At 52.6% G+C, this 18,280-nt stretch overlaps 8 protein-coding genes across 8 annotated transcripts; 4 read left to right on the plus strand and 4 right to left on the minus strand.

Moving 5' to 3' along the window:
- Positions 1-7: 7 nt before the first annotated feature.
- Positions 8-2,975, minus strand: BKA58DRAFT_124876 (pyridoxal phosphate-dependent transferase). Its single transcript, XM_046164247.1, has 4 exons — positions 2,570-2,975; positions 2,412-2,508; positions 447-2,358; positions 8-399 (listed from the first exon to the last, which is right to left on the minus strand). The coding sequence occupies exons 1-4, from the start codon at positions 2,785-2,787 to the stop codon at positions 206-208; spliced, it is 2,421 nt and encodes an 806-aa protein (XP_046027565.1). The 5' UTR covers positions 2,788-2,975; the 3' UTR covers positions 8-205.
- Positions 2,961-4,543, plus strand: BKA58DRAFT_467363 (pyridoxal phosphate-dependent transferase). Its single transcript, XM_046175058.1, has 2 exons — positions 2,961-3,932; positions 3,987-4,543. The coding sequence occupies exons 1-2, from the start codon at positions 3,164-3,166 to the stop codon at positions 4,499-4,501; spliced, it is 1,284 nt and encodes a 427-aa protein (XP_046027566.1). The 5' UTR covers positions 2,961-3,163; the 3' UTR covers positions 4,502-4,543.
- BKA58DRAFT_124862 (uncharacterized protein) lies at positions 4,537-6,138 on the minus strand. The gene is made up of 3 exons (XM_046164246.1): positions 5,700-6,138; positions 5,316-5,643; positions 4,537-5,253 (listed from the first exon to the last, which is right to left on the minus strand). The coding sequence occupies exons 1-3, from the start codon at positions 5,949-5,951 to the stop codon at positions 4,610-4,612; spliced, it is 1,224 nt and encodes a 407-aa protein (XP_046027567.1). The 5' UTR covers positions 5,952-6,138; the 3' UTR covers positions 4,537-4,609.
- Positions 5,970-8,957, minus strand: BKA58DRAFT_124882 (aconitase family-domain-containing protein). Its single transcript, XM_046164248.1, has one exon. It carries the CDS (start codon positions 8,723-8,725, stop codon positions 6,326-6,328), a length of 2,400 nt encoding a protein of 799 aa, XP_046027568.1. The 5' UTR covers positions 8,726-8,957; the 3' UTR covers positions 5,970-6,325.
- A 285-nt stretch (positions 8,958-9,242) lies between these two features.
- Positions 9,243-10,065, plus strand: BKA58DRAFT_467366 (uncharacterized protein). Its single transcript, XM_046175059.1, has 2 exons — positions 9,243-9,551; positions 9,614-10,065. Exons 1-2 carry the CDS (start codon positions 9,345-9,347, stop codon positions 9,986-9,988), a joined length of 582 nt encoding a protein of 193 aa, XP_046027569.1. The 5' UTR covers positions 9,243-9,344; the 3' UTR covers positions 9,989-10,065.
- BKA58DRAFT_409914 (uncharacterized protein) lies at positions 10,056-12,247 on the minus strand (the record flags this gene model as incomplete). Its single annotated transcript, XM_046172182.1, has 2 exons — positions 10,056-11,937; positions 11,985-12,247. The coding sequence occupies 2 exons, from the start codon at positions 12,245-12,247 to the stop codon at positions 10,056-10,058; spliced, it is 2,145 nt and encodes a 714-aa protein (XP_046027570.1).
- A 2,049-nt stretch (positions 12,248-14,296) lies between these two features.
- On the plus strand, positions 14,297-16,300 carry BKA58DRAFT_124913 (uncharacterized protein). Its single transcript, XM_046164250.1, has 2 exons — positions 14,297-15,135; positions 15,182-16,300. The coding sequence occupies exons 1-2, from the start codon at positions 14,445-14,447 to the stop codon at positions 16,168-16,170; spliced, it is 1,680 nt and encodes a 559-aa protein (XP_046027571.1). The 5' UTR covers positions 14,297-14,444; the 3' UTR covers positions 16,171-16,300.
- A 619-nt stretch (positions 16,301-16,919) lies between these two features.
- Positions 16,920-18,176, plus strand: BKA58DRAFT_380113 (tubby C-terminal-like domain-containing protein). Its single transcript, XM_046169873.1, has 3 exons — positions 16,920-17,558; positions 17,675-17,791; positions 17,881-18,176. Exons 1-3 carry the CDS (start codon positions 17,246-17,248, stop codon positions 18,036-18,038), a joined length of 588 nt encoding a protein of 195 aa, XP_046027572.1. The 5' UTR covers positions 16,920-17,245; the 3' UTR covers positions 18,039-18,176.
- Positions 18,177-18,280: the final 104 nt, after the last annotated feature.

Raw genomic sequence — 18,280 nt, forward strand, 5'->3', positions numbered from 1 at the left:
GTATCACTGAGCAAGTTTGCGGTCGTTGTGATTGGCGAGATTGTCCAACACATATGAGGTGACAGAAGGCTGGTATTTACCACCGTTCAGGATACATTCTGAGTCTTCATCTTCGCAAAAGGTTCGTTAATTGTTTTAATTTGATACGCGACTTCTGTGCACCTTTGAGAGTAGTGACACGAAATTACATCAAGGCCACCATACTTCAAGCCTTTTTGACGCTTTCCAACTTTTCCATAAATGCTGCTTCGATGGGAGCGAGTTGAGAGCGGGTCGCAGTCATGCTCGCCATAAGGTAGATAACATTGCCCAGTATGCGCGAATGAATCTGTACCTGCGATTCAGAGACATCGTGGAGTAAAGCATCGCGAATGCCAACTGCTGCAGAGGAAGTGTAGCCTAGGTCACATTAGAGAAGAAGCATGTAGGAGGAAGGATCGACATACCAGAACCGCCTTCATCAGCGAGCGATACGGCCAGCACTGAGCCCAGGGCGTTCACATACTCAACCCTCTCATGATTTGAGACGCTCTTCACGAAGGGATCGGACCACATACTCCACACACGATTGCCGCTGCCACGGCTTACCGTCGTAGTCTTGTTCTCGGCCAAGCTCCGCTCATGGCCAAAGTTCAATTTCTCCATGATATCCAGACTTGTATTTGCAACGTGGCATCCGACTGCATGAGCGGTATAGCTATGTCCATGCAGGAGAGCTTCCAATTTCTCGTCGCCCAAGAAAGCTTCGAAGACAGATTGGCTCGCGCTGGTAATCGAAAGCGGAAGTAAACCTCCCGTAAGCAACTTCGCATTCACGCTGATGTCGGGATGAACGTCAAGGAATGAGGCTGCAGAAAAGCGACCCAGACGGTACAAACCAGTGAACACCTCATCAAACATGACGGGAAGACCAGACCAAGCATCCTCGTCCTTCGGAAATTCCGTAGCCATGGAGCCGTTTGCAAAGTCATAATGACGGACGACGCGTACTAAGCTTTGCTGGAAAAGCGGGTCGACAAACAGCATACCTCCGGCTCCGAGAATGACGGGCTCTAGCACCAAGGCACCGAACTTCTTGCCTTGCTTCTTCACCAGCTCATCCAGCGTTTTCTTTATATAAGCCTCGTATTGTGCTGATCTACCTCTGGTAGCGAAATCGAATATGCTGTCTTGATTCTCAAAGGTCTGAGTTGGACCTAATTCTCCTTCCATGCCCTCGGGTGGCTCGACTACCCATTGGCCATTCTTGAGCATGAAAGTCGGATAATCAAACCAGAAACCGCGACCACGATACCAGTCAACTTTCTCGTTGAAGACGCACGGTTCAGAGGCATCCATGGCACCGATTGTGTCTCCGTGGTAGCTGCCTTTGAGGCCAAGGACACCTATGGACTCTTTTGCGCTATCCCAATCATAACGCTTGCTGGATGCACGAAGTGCCATCTTGATACCGACTTCTGTCGCTGTGCTGCCATTATCTGTGTAGAACACTTTCCTCAAACGGGTCCCCTGTGGAGAGCCCGAAAGAATCTTCTGCGCTAGAGTGAGAGCTGGTTCGTGTGTGGCGCCGGCAAACATGACATGACCATAGCGTCCTGCTGCGTATGCTGCTTCCAATGCTAATCGCGGATTGCCGTGTCCAAGTCCTTGAGTCCACCATGACGCGGAACCGTCAAATGCTGGGTACAAGGTCTGGTTCTCAGGATGGGGCACCTCCTCATTACCCTTGTGCTTGACCTGGAAGAAGTCGCCATATGCCGAATCGATGACGAGTATGTCGTTCGCGTTCTTCACATGCTTGTGCTGTGTGAACGGATGCCAAATCTTGTCCTCTGTTTCATACGGCATGGATCCTAGGCGCCTGAGTCGCTGGTCGTGGCGATGAATCAGCTCCTCGGCAATCGTTCCTACCATTGTACTATCGCTTTCCGTGTCGTAGTAATTCCGCATGATTTGCGTCTCTTCCTTCGTACCTGGCGCAACACCCTTGAGGTTTGGGATCCAATGTAGTTTGTAAGCTGGTATGCCCATATCCATGAAATACTTCTTTAGGTAATCTGCGTTTTCGTATTGACTCTTGTCATCGAAACACACAACAGCATCGATATCATATCCTCGCATGATCAGGGATTCCGCAGCTGATATGGTAGAGGCGATGCCACCTAACCGATGGTCGCCTACAAGCACCGCAGGAAGTCGTAATGGTCGAAAGATATCCGCCTGTGGCGTACCAGAAGGTCCTGGACTCAGAACTCCACCAGCTGTCTCAATGATCGAAAAGAGTCGGCCCTGATCTAATGTGGCGGCTGCTTTCTGGACCGATTTGAACACCGTTTGGCTGATGAGCTCATCGCTGGGCTTTGCTAGTCAATCACTATTGGTGAAGACACAACTATAAGGGTGGAACTCACAATGTGCTCCGAACCTCTTGCCGCAACATGCGGACTCACAGCTTTGTCGAACTTGAAAAGTGTGGAAACACGCTGGCCAGTGTACTTGTGCACATAGCTGGCGTATAGTCAGCCCTTGTGTCCCATATATCTGTCGGATAACACAGCACCACACTTACCTATCGTCGGCTTCATCAGCTGGACCTGTCGATACAGGCTTTACATATTGTACTTTGTAGGGCCCGTGGCGCAACGGCGATGCCCTGCTCTTAAGGCTTGCCCTACCGAAATGTGCACCCAGGAGCGTCGAGAATACTGTTTTGCCAACTCCCGTGTTGGCACCATAAACCTGAACAGCAATCGCATTCTTCCACAACCCTCCTGGCACCTTCGCCATTTCTTGTTCACTTCCAGTTAGTGGTGAGTTGAGGAAGGTGCTATGGTAGATGGCTGCACCTGCATGCTGTCCAGTGCGGAGAGTGCGCTAGTGGTTCCGCGTCTACACCGACGCTAAAGATGCAGGTACAAATGTAATGAGTCAAGCCGCATCTCCGACGGCATCGAGGGGTCAGCTTATGCAGTCTTTTAGCTAATGAATATGTTTTTACTTTTGACAGATTTCGACAACGCGGATAACCGCGGCAGACCCCACGCTTCCTTCCCGCTTTCCGCTGACCCTACCACGCCAGCCATTTGGTCAGCTCCACACCATCGTTGAGGGTCACGTTATCGTTGACCAAAGGCGTCCCTATCATCACCTTCTCCAGAAAGATATGGGGAACAAAACGCATTCGGCGCCGTTGCAGAACAAATTACAAGAACTACTCGATCGCCGACGGACAAACGCAACACTCCGTAATTTGACATTACCACTTCCCAATCAGACCGACTTCTCGTCCAACGATTTCCTGTCGCTTTCCAATTCACCGCAGCTCAAATCGGCATACCTTCAAGAGCTGCAAAGAATTGATTTGCCATTGGGTAGCGGCGGGTCAAGACTCCTAGATGGCAACTCGACGTACGCCGAACAACTGGAGCAAGAGATTGCTAACTTCCATGGAGCCACAGCTGGACTGCTGTTCAACAGTGGTTTTGATGCAAACGCGGGCTTCTTTGCAAGTGTGCCGCAGCCTGGAGACGTGATAGTCTATGATGAGCTTGTACATGCAAGTGTTCATGACGGCATGAGGTTATCACGAGCGGGGAAGACGATCGCTTTTGAACACAACTCCATATCTGCTCTAAAGAAGACCTTGATAAGACTTATCGGAGAAGACGATGATGTGCAAGACGAAAGTCGTAATGTTTTCGTAGCCTTGGAGTCCATATACAGTATGGACGGAGACGTATGCCCTTTACAGGAGATGGTGGAGGTCGTAGAAGAAGTTTTGGGCCCTGGAAGAGGCTACATCGTTATGGATGAAGCACATTCTACTGGTGTGTTAGGACCAGAGGGTAGGGGTCTGGTATGTGAGCTAGGCCTCGAGAAACGCGTATTTGCACGGCTCCACACATTTGGAAAAGCGGTAGCGGCGAACGGAGGTAGGTCTTATCTTATTCTTCCCAAGTTTTTGATAGATGCTAAGCACTTCACAGCGATCATCCTCGGATCAGATACCTTGCGTCATTACCTCATCAACTATGCACGCCCACTCATATACACAACATTCCTGTCATACCCCTCGCTGGCCCTCATCCGCTCTTCGTACCAGCTGCTTCAGTCTGGGCAGAGTGTTAAGCTACAAGCCCATCTACAGCATCTTACTCATTATCTCTATACCAGTCTTGGTCATCTCCAGAGACAATCCGACTTGGCTGTTCGAACACTCACGATTCCAAGTGCATGCCCAAGATCGCCTATATTCGCTGTACAACTGGCAAGACCCAAGGTCTTGGCGAACTTTCTGCAAACTCATGGTATGATGGTCAGAGCAGTTGTACCGCCGACTGTTCCGGTGGGTACTGCTAGGGTCAGGATCTGCTTGCATGCTGGTAATACATTAGCGGAGGTGGAAAGACTCGTTGAATTACTTGGAAGATGGTGCGAGAGTCAGGCAGCTGAACAGTCACAAAGCCATGTACAGGAAGCAGTCATGCGAGCCAAACTCTAGCTTTGAATCGAGAGGATAATGCAACCTAGAGTTGTAATAGTGAACTCGTAACCTTCTTTACTTCTTCATCGTATTGTGGGAGCGTTTTTATATAAACTATCTCTGCCCTCAAGCAAGCGCTTGAACTGTCGCCTCCGCCTCAGCAGCCGCAACAACCGCCTCAGCCTCGTCTTGCCCAGGAAGCTTGCGCTGCTCTCCAATTGTCTCCTCCATCTTCATAGGCCTCAGTCCCCACCTGCCAAACATAGCCTTATCCTCTTCCCATCCGTTGCAGGCAGTAGTCAACATCTTCTCGCCAGTGAAGACAGCATTGGCGCCCGCTTGGAAACACATAATCTGCTTCTCCTCGCGCATTGTGTGCCGGCCAGCCGCGAGTCGGATGATGGTGGTCGGCATGACTAGTCGCGCGGTAGCGATGGTTCGTAGGATGGCGTCGAAAGAGATGGCTTGTGTTTCTCCGAGTGGAGTTCCTTTGATCGGTACTAGGGCGTTAACGGGGAAGCTCTCGGGATGGGCTGGCAGTGTCGCTACGGTGTGGATGAGACCGACGTGGTCACGAGCCTTCTCGCCCAAACCAAGGATGCCACCAGTGCACACATGAATGCCGGCTTCTTGGACGTTCTTGATGGTGGCGAGTCGCTCGTCGTATGTGCGTGTGGTGATGACACTAGGGTAGTGCTCCCGGCTGGTGTCAACGTTGTGGTTGTATGCAGTCAATCCAGCGTCTTTGAGCTCTTTTGCTTGCGCAGCATCTACGTATAGGTATACAAAGTCAGTGTATGTTCCACATGAGGGTCCTTCTGGAGAGACTTACCGACCATGCCCAAGGTAACACACGCCTCCATACCCATACCGCGCACCCCTTTAATCATCTCTTTGATATTCTTTAGATTCGTCTTGCGTCCTCGCATGTCTCTCCAGGCAGCTCCCATGCAAAATCTTGAGCTTCCATTCTCTTTTGCGACCCGCGCAGCTTCCAAGACTGAATCTACCGAAGACAGTTTCGTAGCCTTCAATCCTGTATCGTAGCGCGATGACTGCGCGCAGTAGGAGCAATCTTCGCTGCAGCCTCCAGTCTTGATGTTGAAGAGTGTGCACATTTGGATGGCGGCGGGGTCATGGAAGCGCCGGTGCACCGAAGCCTACAACGGGATTGATGAGACATATTTCCTCCAAGTGATAAAGCTACGCGACATACCGCTGCATGTGTGAGGTCTATCAGCGAAGTATTATAGACTTCAGTAATCTCCTCCTTTGTCCAGTTGGTCCTTGGGGCACTTGCATTGAGCGCATTCTCGAAGACGGAGCCTGTCCGCGCTGGTGAGCGTAATTGTTGAGTTCCAGGGTCGACAGGGGTATCGAGAACGGTGCTGAAGGAGCGGGTGATCTGCAGGGAGCGAGGCGCGAGCGACAAGCCCCGGCCTGTTCGAAGAAGCACTCTTTGAGCCATTGCGAAGGTCAATTGATGCTCGATACGAGTCGTCGAAATCACGTATAGTCAACAGGTGCCTCAAACTAGCTGCCCACGGCTTACGGGAGACGGCTCTAGGGCTCCAGGAACGCGTCGGCCTGCGTTGGTAGATCAGCGTGGGACTTCCGCCAATCAGAATCGTGATGATGCACCGCGGGGTTCCGTGGCGTCTTTACATTATATAACCTCCCTAGACCGAGCGGTCCAGCCAAAAGCGCCGAGGTAGTTAGATACCTCAATGGCTAGTATCGCTGATGTCGACATCGAGTGGAGACTTTTGGGTTTGTTGATGTTGCAAGGTTGCAATTACTTCCCCGAGGGCCTACCCCAAACCACATCTCCAACCCGATCAATTACCTGCCCAACACCGTTTGTTTGATATGGTTCAGCGCACTCCCCGCTCTCAGCCACTTCAATTGACCGTTGCTGTAACTATGGTTGAGCGGCGCGATCCACTCTCCTGCATTATTCGCGCGTACCACACGCATGCTAGCCTGCCTTCCCGGCCGTAGCTCGCCGTCCTCAACACCTTGTAGCGTAATGCGATCACCCAACTGAATACGGTCGTAGTCCTGGGGTTTCGCAAACGTCAGAGGCAGCATGCCTTGCTTCTTCAGATTGGTTTCGTGTATTCTGGCAAACGAGCGCGCGATGATCGCGACACCACCGAGGAAACGCGGTTCCAGAGCTGCATGCTCACGCGATGACCCTTCTCCGTAGTTGAAATCACCGATAATACACCATTTTACACCTTGATCGCGCAAGTCTCGGGCGACCTCATGTACAAGTCCGATTTCGCTGGTTAGCGGGTGGGTCGTGTGGCCGAGCAACTTGGAGTCGGAACCTAGGAAGGCGTTCGAAGCTGCAAGAAGCATGTTGTTGCTGATGTTCTCAAGATGACCACGAAATTTGTACCACGGACCTGCGGGACTAATATGGTCGGTCGTGCACTTTCCTTGGACTTTGACAAGAATTGGCATGTCTTTCGTCGAGCCGGGAGACCAGGGTTTGAAGGGCTCGAGTAGTTGCAGACGCTCGGATTGCGGGTCAATATCGACTGCCACATCGTCGGCGTCATGGACTGGAGCCTGGTAGAAATCTTCGCCCACGACAAACTGCATGGGCAACTCGACATTTCTTGGTGCTGTAAATTGGAACTCGTGTGGTGACCCTTCGATTGGAAGAGAGCCGACGATGGGATTGAAATCTAACCTTCCAGAGTAGGCAAAAGCCGTCACCATCTCGGGAGAAGTCACGAATGAACAGGTCTCTGGGTTTCCGTCGTGCCGACCAACAAAGTTGCGATTGAAACTGGAAACTACCGTGTTTCTCTCGCGGCCTTTGACATCGACGTCTGTACGCTGCCATTGCCCTACGCAGGGGCCACAAGTCGTGCTAAGCACAACAGCACCTGCGTCGCGCAAAGTTTGCAGAATACCCTCCGACTCAGCAGTAGCGCGTATGTCTTCGCTGCCTGGAGAGACCAGAAACGGTGTCTTCACTTTCGGCAGACCAGCAGCCTTGGCCTGCTCGACAAGCTGCGACGTCTTATATAGATCTTCGTATGAGCTGTTGGTGCAGCTGCCCACCATAGCATGACTAATTTCGACAGGCCAGTCGTTCTTTGCTACAGCATCCTTGAGTTCTGAAAGAGGATGCGAAAGATCCGGAGTAAAGGGACCATTGACATGTGGCTCTAAAGAGTCAAGATCAATTTCGATGACCGTGTCATAGTGCTTCTCGGATCCCTCATCTGCGGTCAGCAGGATGTCCTTGTAGCCGTTTGCGAATCGCGCGACATCTGCACGCTTCGTCGCCGAGAGATATCGATTCATGGCTTCGGAGTAGGGAAAGATGCAGGAGGTCGATCCAATTTCAGCTGACATGTTGCAGACTGTGGCCATGGCCGTGGCACCCAACGTCTGCGTACCTGGGCCAAAGAACTCAATCACCTTGCCCTTTCCGCCTGAGACAGACAGTATACCCGCGAGTTTGCAGATAATATCTTTTGTCGAGGCCCATCCATGCAGGCTACCGGTGAGTCGGACGCCTACGATCTGTGGGCACATGAGCTCCCAAGGCATACCAGCCATCGCATCGACTGCATCAGAACCCCCAACCCCGATACCAAGCATTCCCATGCCGCCAGCGTTGGGCGTATGCGAGTCTGTCCCGATGATCAAGCCTCCAGGAAACGCATAATTCTCGAAGATGGTGGTGTGGATGATGCCGGCACCAGGTTTCCACCAGCCGATTCCGTACTTCTTCGCTGCGCTACTAAGAAACGCGTAGACCTCGCGATGCTCTTTTCTTCCACGGACAAGGTCCTCTTCAGCGCCGTCGCGCGATACGATGAGATGATCGCTATGTACTGTTGTGGGGATCTGGACTTTTGGGAGGCCTGCGCTGATGAACTGCAGCAATGCCATTGTCGCCGTCGCATCATGACAGGCGACTCTATCTGGTCGGAGATGCAGCAGCGTCTCCCCACGCCGGATATCGTCCAGAGACCAGTGGTGCTCAGCTGACGTACAGAGGTGACTGTACAGCACCTTCTCCGTCAAGGTCAACGGCCGCCGGGATCCATGTCTCACAGATTTGAGCTGCAAGACCTGTCGGTCGTAGTCGAGTGGTATGTCTGCATCTAGAGGACTGATCGACACCCGCGGTGCAAGCGAAGCCAGACTCCTCGCATGCAAATTGCTACCTCGGTGTAGGGGGCACCTTCGCGCTGCGAGTTTGGTAGCAAGCATAGCTTGGCGATGGCTTGGACAGCACAGGAGGAACGACACAAGCTATGTTTGCGATGTTGTGAGAAAAGGCAGTTCGGAAACATGTCCCTTATCCGTAGCCGGTCGGCTTTTGAATGTAGCGCTAGAATGTCGGGATATTTTTTGAAGCCGAGCAGAACAGTGCCGATGGAATTATGGACAACGGAGCGTTGAAACAACAATAAACAATAGATCAAGTGACCAAATGCGAGGGCATAAAGCCTGCACTTCCACACGAAGGACTCGTCGTAGTCTTCAGCATACATGGTATTTGTGACGAAAGCTGATTAGTCTGCCTTTTCTCGAATCTGGCGCATGGGCCGAATTTGGGCATCAATAACGACATAAAGCAGATGCGGTAGGTCTCTTCTATATAGCAAGAGCATCACGAAGGTGCTCGTTTCGTTGCGTTGGTGTCGCGTTCCAACGCAGGAGCCAACAGCCCAGACGCCCAACCTTGGAAGTTCTAGAACGCGATGACGTAGCGTCCCATCCCTCCACCAGACTTCCAAACCTGAGCATCCACCCCAGCAAACACATCTCCAATAATCCCTCCAACCCCATCGCCGAGCTTTTTCAGGCGCTCTCCTCTCAATCAACCATGTTTTCCCCCTCAATCTACACCGTCAGCGTCTTCCAACTCGGCCTCACCTCGGCCCTCAGCGCCTACGGCCTCTACCTTTCCTACCAAAACATAACCCGCCTGCAGCAATACGAAAAGCAGAGCGAAAAAGCCGCAGAATGGTCAAACACCGCGGCGCAAAGACTGCACAAAACGAGGTCGACGCAGACTAGTGGGACTGTGACGGTATGCCATTCCCCTTCGCAAGGCCAACGCGAGAATGTGTGTAACTAACGAGATGGTTGTAGCTACTTCTTAGTTTCATCACGTCTACGGCCCTCCTCATCGTACCTAGTCTGGCGTCTACAAAAGTACTGGTTGGGGCTGGTGCGGCGAATGCGGCGGCTGCGTACCTCGCTCGGGTACACATGAACAACTTTTGGAACGACAAGAACCAGACGAAAATTCCGTTTGTTGAGAAGTTCAATGAAGCGATACGGGGCAGTGAGCTTGTCGTTCTGTTACTGGGCACATTGAGTCTGGGATGGGCAGCAGCAGGAGGCGTGTGGGCGGGCATGGCGAACGGCGGAAGCGGGATTTTGGGCTTGGGTGTTTGGGGACTGGTTGTGGGTGGACGGGTCATGTCGATTGCGCCGCAGATGGGGTGGACGAGTAGTACTTAGTGCTAGGCGGTAGGATGCAGGAACGGTCTACTTTGATCTCCTATATACGGGTATCTTAAACAATGAATCATAACTTCATGTCTTCCATCTCACTCATCTCGCGCACCAGCCGCATACTATCCGCCTCTCTGACCCAGTCTTCGATCCTTGCGCCGACATCTCCTACTAGCTTCTCATATGTCTCGTTGATGAAGAAAAGTGAGGTATGTGCTGTCACTTCGTCCATGTTCTCCATGAAGACGCGTATCCATGTAGGATCTTTGTTTCCATCTGCATCTTTCGGCGGTAACATGCAGAATTTTTTAAGCTTCTTAGGTTTGGCAGGCGCACTTTCTTCTGATTCGGTCTTTGGTCGATGACTGTTCTGGCTGTCCATGGTGGAAAGGGTGTAGGATGAATCGGCGCGGCCGTCTGGTGTGTCTTGACGCATGATTCCGCTACGAGAGAATTGGTAGTTAGCGTACGGATGCTGGGAGTTGTGTTGAGCTGGTTCGTCGTCTCCAAGCTCTATAGCACCAATGTCTTCTTCCAGCTCAATCGTAGCACGTTTTGGTTCGGCTTTATCTTCTGTGGGTATCTTTCCATCGCGCAAGTCTGCCTCTCGTTGCCTTTGCCGCGCCTCTGCCTCCCTCTGCTCTGCCTCTGCTTGTCGCTGTTCTCTTTCTTTCTGCCTTTGCTTGTCCTCTGCTGACATGTTGTTTGCCTCTTCAGCCTTCTTTAGCTCTTCCTTCTCTTGCTCCTTCCTTGCTTTCTCACGCTCTTCTTGCTTCTTCTTCTCTTCCTTCTCTCGATCCTTCTTCTCTTTCGCTTTTTCCTTTTCCCATTTTTCTTCCATCTTAGTCCGTTCATTGATCGTCTTGTTGCGTGTCTTGACAGCTTTCTGATACACCTTAAGAGCCTGGTCGTGCTCCTTCTCTGCAGCTTTGCGCTGGGCCTTATCGGAGAATTGCATCAGATCAACAAATGGTGGCTCCTGCGGGATAGGCGGGATCTCTGGTAAGTTTGGAGGACCGCTATCTTCGCGCGCTGATTCCTCGAAAGTTTGAGGTGCAATAGGACTGGTAGCTGAGAGGAGGTCTTGAGGGCTGACAGGCACGACACCGTCCTCTCGATGCTCGTGGACTTTAATGGATAGCGGCGGAGAATCTGCCATGGGTTCAGGATGCACGTGTGTCATCTCTGGCTCCGACGATGTGATCGATGAACTTCTCGACCTCTCTCGTTCCTCTGTTTGAGCAGGATTCTGTCGAGATGCCTCACTTGAGGCACTCATGTTGCTGTCCTGATGCTGTAGTTGCTGACTCGAGGACCGAGATGGAGATGGAGATTTTGGAGAAGGTGACTTGGGAGATTTTGGCTTCTTGGGCCTTCCGGTACTTGCAGTGTAATAGTTGACAAAGCGTACGCGAGGTACTGTGCGCCCTTGGCCATAACCAGATCTCCTCTTGCTTTCGTCATCTTCTTCGAGTGCGCGTACTCTTGCGTATCTGTTCTTCAATTCTTTGTAGTCGGCCATTGCGCTACCGAACTCGAAATGAGACTTGACGAGACCTTTAGTGGCTTCTTTTAAGCCGTCTTTGTAGTGTTTAGTAAGCCAATGTAGGCTGTTTTCCCAACCCTTCCGATTTGGCAGATTCACATCATTTGGGAAAGCCGGGTTATAATTGGGATCCGTAGGCTTGGGGTTGAAGATTGTACTCATTCTACTGGGCCTCTTTCCCGCGTCGGCGTCTTGCACAATTGCGTCTTGCGGCGTTGGTGGTGAACTAAAGATGCTGCCTAGTCCAGCCTTGATAATTCCAGGATGCATGCCCAGGAACGGAACATCGAAATTCACGATGCCAATGATGCGATGGCGAAATGCTAGCGCGATGTCTGCAGCGAGCAAGCCACCCATGGAATGACCGAGCAAGACAACGTCGGTCCATTGATCCTCGTGTGGAGCTAGCCTGACAGCTGTCAGTCCTGGGCACATTTGTGGGCGAGAGAACCGAACCATCTCGAGAAATTGTCTCTCGCAATCTCAAGCGAATCCCTGGACTTGTATCTGGGATAGATCTTTGTGTGGACGACATGGGTTTCGGCGAGCGTGATAGTTACAAGATTGTGCACGTGGGCTGGGAAGCTTCTGAAACTTGTTTCGTTGCCCATGAAGCCGTGAATGAACACGAGCATTAGGCGCCGTCGCCCAGTGTCTCCCTGCGAGGGATCTGGAACGAGCGACTGGGTCGAAGAAGAGCGCGGGTCTTGCGAGGACATGCCCATGACGGAATAGGGTGGAGGCGCATCACTAGTTGAAGAGTCTCGAGGAGGAAGAGGTGGTGGGCGTCTTGGGTGCTTTTGGGGGTCCGAAGCTGCTTGACTTGTCGGCGACGTCATTGTTGGGTGTGGATGCACCTGTTACGAGATTGGGGGACACGCATGGGAAGAGGCACAGTTATATAATCAGTGTCTCGAAAACCGGGCAGTGTTTGCGAGGGTTGGAAGGCGTGCAGTGTAGAGGGGCAATGTGGGGTAAAACGCGACAACTCATACGCAGGCCCGATACGAGGGACGCCGTATTCGCTCGCCACTCACGTATTCACCTGTACGCATAACAAGTAGGTATAACGAATAGACATGCGCTAGAAAGTCAAGACAGACTTTTTCGAGATTGCGCATAGTTAGATTCTTGAATTCCAACGAAGAAAGACGTGCGCAACGGGATGTAGTAGTCCACACGCGGCAGGCAGTCGTAGTTGGGCATGTGGAACCCAATGAGACGCACGCTTTCCTAGCAGAGACAAAGAGTTAGGAAGCAGCAAGGGATTGAACCGTTGAATTTGGCGCGCCGCCGATCACCCCTTTGGTTATATAGACGTTCTATATGTTTGTGTGTTTCGAAGTCACGCTCGTGTCAGAGGATATTTGAAGTTCCGTCTTAAGGTGCATGACTCGTGCATATAGAGCTGATCACTGCGGCCTTGTCGTTTAGGTTTGCTAAGGTCTGCGAACCTATATGACGAATAGTCATGCACTGCAGAGTCGCACACGTCCCAAGTCATGGAGGAATGAGACATGCTGAAGGGCAGGTCTGGATCAGGACGGTAATATCATACGGCGTGGATGACCTCGTTCTTTGTTCACCGTGGTTCATGCGCTGTTGTTTGTTGACGCGATAGGTCAGGGGCTCCAGACAAACATACTAGACAATGGCGCGTTCCAGAGAGGAAGCTCGTGATGTTGGTGGTGAACTATGAAGGCTACCCTAGCGAACAATGAAGACTACTCGGGCTTGGCAATACGCCAGACAGCAGACACGGGCCGGCGGTGGTGGAAAGGGCACGACGGCAGATTGCAGAAGCGAGTCCCCCAAGACGAGGAGCACGAGTCGTCGATGCTTGTGCGACAATAGCAATGGCAGGTGCGACAATCCAAGGGCGGCAACTAAGAATAACACCTCGACAGACTTTGCAGCGTGGGCCATGGCCCTGCATACACCGTTCCAGAATGCGGTACCTGAAAGACGGTCGCTGCTGGTGTGGCGCCACTGCAGGTGCAAGCGGGACGGCTAGTTAGCAGCCCCTTTGGACCATGGTACGCCAATTCTCCGAAGTCGATACTGCCGAAGAATGAAGCACGACGACGCGCGACGGGTGGGCGACGACGAGATTAAGCAAGAGATTGCCGTCGTCACCAGTCGTCATTGCCGTGACGATCGCAGTGCTGCTGAGGGCGTGTTTTCATATCGTGTGCCGGTGGGTCCTGCTATTCCTGGACATATCATCTCGGTTGCGGGCCAATCAGGCCCACAAGGTCTGTGCCAACGGCCGACCGACCCCAAACGGTTTCTCGTCTCCTCGCTGCATCTGGCTGGGCTAGAGCGTCGTCGTGCGCTGCTCCCTGTGTCCCTCAGGCTCTCTCCCACGACGCTTCCGCCGCGACGTCGACAATTCCACGGACCCAGCGCTACCACGGCCAAGGGACCCTCAGGACGAAAGCGACGCCCGCTACCACCGCAGCTGTTGGAGCCGCCGTCGCGCGACACCCACACCACGTCTGGCCCACCCCGTTGCACGATACACGACGCTAGAAATTGCGTCTGCCGCCAATTCCCCATAACCACCCCGTCCGCCCCCTCAACCGCGCGCCCATCGCGAAGCAAATGCTGGCCTATTGATCGCCTTCACGTACGTCTTCCTGTGCATTCATCCTCCTGACATGTGAGTGCTGATCGTTGCCGCCTCTAGACCATCCCTCAGTCAGTCACCTGGCGTCCATTCTTTTGCCGACATTCACTCGCTCCCACCCAAACCCACTCCATTGACTGGACTCCCTGCATCGGCTGAAGCCCATACGTCCGCTCATTCCCAACACCGTCTCTACAACACATGTCCCGTCAAACCGCGCACCTCGCCACCGATACTCTGGAAGCATCGCCCTAGTCCATATTGCCCGGACCCGTCTCTAGACCTTTATGGACCCCGTTGCAACACCCTCCAGGATATCCAGATTCGATTCGCGCTACCGTCACCGAGCGCAAAACGTCCCGCCCCAGAGCGAACCTGTGCCGCAATCTGTAGAGAAAGAGGCGGAATCAAGCCAGGAAGACTTTATCCCTGAACTGCGAGGCAGAGACAGCATGAGCAGAGGCCATCGCTTCTTTCACCGCCGCGCTGCGCTAGGCAACACGAAGGTTGTGACAGTTGCCGTCGAAGTAGTTGCAACCGTCGATACCAACGGAAGTTTTATCGCTCAGGAGACTATGGCGCCCGTCACACCTCAGTCCCCAGATGCACCTACACTACCGACTGCCGCAGCAGTCGCAGCGGCTTCACCCGCACCAGCGCCTTCAGTAGCTCCCGCAGCGCAGCAGCCTCTTCCCTCAGCTCCCTTACCTGGTGTTCCAGCAGTACCAGCAGTACCTACAATTGCGGCTCCTGTACTTCCATCCGTTCCAGCAGTGCCACCTTTCCCAAGTGACCTCGTGGTTCCAACCGTCCCTGCATACCCATACTCTACAGGCGCCCCGGTTGCACAAGTCGCGGCCACCTCCGACTTGAGCGCATCTCCAATTCCAACTGGCGGCCCCGGAAGCACTGCGACTCCATCTGCAGCCCCCGCACCACTATCAGAAATTAGTTTCATTTTGAACTCAACAGCATCTAGTAAGCCAGACGATACTGTCAACATGATCAAGTCTAACAATTTCAGGCACTGCTTCCTTGTTCTCGTCTTCTTCATTCGTTTCCCTTGACAGCATCTCGGCATCCACTTCGGCTGACCTGATTGCGACCATCGCAGCAGTTCCAACTCGCTCGACATCTTCATCGTCATCGCAATTCACATCCTCGTCCGACACAGCGTCATCTTCCCAAACTTCAGCAGAATCTGCTTTCACTCGTAGTACCGTCATCTCCTCGGATGCTGCGTCAACAACAGCGTACTATGGTGGTGCCGGTGGGGATGCGTCTGGAACGGCGGCTGCCCCTGCTGCCACCACAGCAGGCATCTCAGACGCTGATGCTGACACCGCTCCTTCTCCACTTGAAACCCCACAAGTCGTCGGAAGTGTAGTTGGCAGTCTGGCTGGCGCTGCGCTCATTCTCGCCATAATACTGCTGCTGCTTAGACGTCACAAGCGGAAGCAGGGCGGTGCTTTACAACTCACTGGCGACGATCACACCGATAACAACCAGTCGATGAGGCAAGCACCCACCACAGCTAGTACTTTGGTTCCCGTCGCCTTCTTGAACCGTTTCTCCGGTTTGTCAGGCAAGACTGCGGAAACCAACCTCAGTGGTGGTGAACGCAGCTTTCAAAGGGTCTCAGGGCGCAAGCTTCCATCCGCATTCAGCGAGGGCATGACATCAGATCAGTTCTCTCGTGGCGGCACAATGTCTGGGTCTTCTTTCTACCAAGATGAACACGGCACATATGGCGGTTCCGGCATGTCAAAAGAGTTTGGCAAAGAGATTGGTGACGGCCCAGTGAACCGAGAGTCAGGACCCATGAACATTCGACCTAGCCCAGCCAGGACACCAGTCATACGGCATCCTGATGATGGCAACCCCTTCTCGGACCGCAACTATCTCAGTCCGCCACAATCTCCAAATCCTGATGCCCCACCCAGAGGCACCCTTGGTAGAAGTCTGCCTTCGGCGGACGGATCCAGGTCATCTCGGTTTACAGAGAACGTTTGAATGATCTACTAGTCTTTTATTGCCTTCTTACTCTCGCTCCAGCATCTGTTTTACTTAACGACACGCATGAACGTGCGTATTGCTCACCTCGCATCTCTTGTCGGTCTTGTCTTGTATACCCCAGGATCCGCTCGACATGTTCCACTACTCTCACCACATACTGTCCTTAATCCGGCCGCAATCTGGCGGCCCAGAACTAATGTCTTGTCGGCTTCCTTTACTGTTGTTGTTTTATTATAGTCGTTTTCAGTTCCATTCTTCACGATACTGCCGGATCAGGAACGGTGCCTCGTTTCATTCCCCTGGTTGTTACTCCATGGAGAAATCTCTGGGTCTCGACCATTTGTTTATATCGGCTCTGTGGTCCGTGTATATATTCTACGCTGTGCTTCCTTGAAGCCGGCCTCGTGCATATGGTCGCCATGTTTGTCATGTATGTTGGTGCGCGAGGGCAATTCGGACTAGAGGTCTCGACTGTAGGGTCGGCGGAGTTCATAGTGGTCTCTCCCAATGCTCAAAAGTTTGGTCTTGCAAAATCACAGTCTAACCTGCGTGCACCTCATTGATCCAGTGATGCATTGAGTAAGTATGCATGGTGCTTACCATGATTCTATTTCTAGCAGACGATGCAATACTAGCACACATAGAGCTGCTGTATTTCCTGTCATAGCCGGCGCAGCCTGCATGGCCGTTCCCTTAACACGGTCCGTGTCATGTTCATCACCTCCGTGGACTTTTGATAGGGTACTTGGCATTCTCATGACATCGTTCTCAGTTGGCCAGCCGCGCTCAGCCCCACCCGTGCTTGCCTAACCGTAAGCACCGCCCCAAGATCGACGGTGATACCGCCTAGCGTCACGTAAGGCTTCCCAGATGGACAGGATTAAATGCCAGTGCCTACACCAGACTCATACCTATTGCTCTTACTATCTGACTCTCAACGCCGGAACATCACTCTATCCTACACTACCTACCATCTGCGTAGCTATCCCTAACCTTTGACGATAGACAACAGCAGCAGCAGCAACCCCAACATCAACATCACCAGCCTTCCAACCAACCAACACTACCAACCATGGCCCTCGCACCAGCCCCTCAGCCCATTGGCGTATTCCCGCAATTCTTCGCCGCAGGCCCAGAGACGCTCGTGCTGAAAGAAAAGGTCATGTCCCTCAGCGGCGACAGCTTCAGCATCAAGCTCGCAAACGGCACGCCCGTGCTCAAAGTCGAAGGCAAAGTCATGAGCCTGACTGGCCGCAAGAAGATGTTTGATATGCAGGGTAACCATCTGTGCAGCATTGTCAAAGAGCATTTTCACATCCATTCTACATATGTGGTTGAGAGTGCCAATGGCGAGAAGATTATGGAGGTGAAGAGCAGTTTCAAGTGTGAGTTTCTGTCTTGTTTGTGATGATCTTGGGGGATTTACAAGAGAGGGGATCAGGGAAATAAGTCGACTTGGATGATCATGCCAGAATGTAACTGACTAACTCTTTCGATACAGTATTTGGAAGCAAAGCAACAGCAACATTCACATCGCAAAACGGCAAGCAAGAAAGCCTCACCATGAAAGGTGACTTTTTCGATACTCAAGCTGATATCCTGGACGAGGCGCAAGGAGGTACGTGTCTCCCACTTCCCTCCCTTTGCTACACTTTACCTATCACAACACCTCCCACCCCCACCCCCCATACTAACCCCAACCCGCAGGCCTGGTCGTCGCCCGCATCGACCGCAAGCTCCTCAGCGGCAAAGACATATTCTTCGGGCAGCAAACCTACGGCGTCCAAATCGCGCCTGGGGTCGACATGGCGCTCATCGCCGCACTGTGCATCTGTCTCGATGAGAAGAACAACGAGGGGTCATAGGGGAACTCGTCGCGGAGCAAGAGGAAGAATGTGCCGGTTTTGCTTTCTGTGGCGAACAGGGCGACCAAAGGGAGGAGTAGTACGTGGATGAATCAGGCGACTAAGGGGAAGAGTGGGACTTGGTTTGAGAGGGTGGAGGGGTTGGGGATGAGGAGGGGGACTTGGTGATGCGGACGGGGGGATGGTGGTGCGCGTTGTGTATACCCTTTGCGTTGAATGATGACGTCTCTTTCTTGTCTGTC

Source organism: Alternaria rosae (genome assembly GCF_020736505.1).
Source record: "Alternaria rosae strain MPI-PUGE-AT-0040 chromosome Unknown BKA58scaffold_3, whole genome shotgun sequence".
Taxonomy (NCBI): domain Eukaryota; kingdom Fungi; phylum Ascomycota; class Dothideomycetes; order Pleosporales; family Pleosporaceae; genus Alternaria; species Alternaria rosae.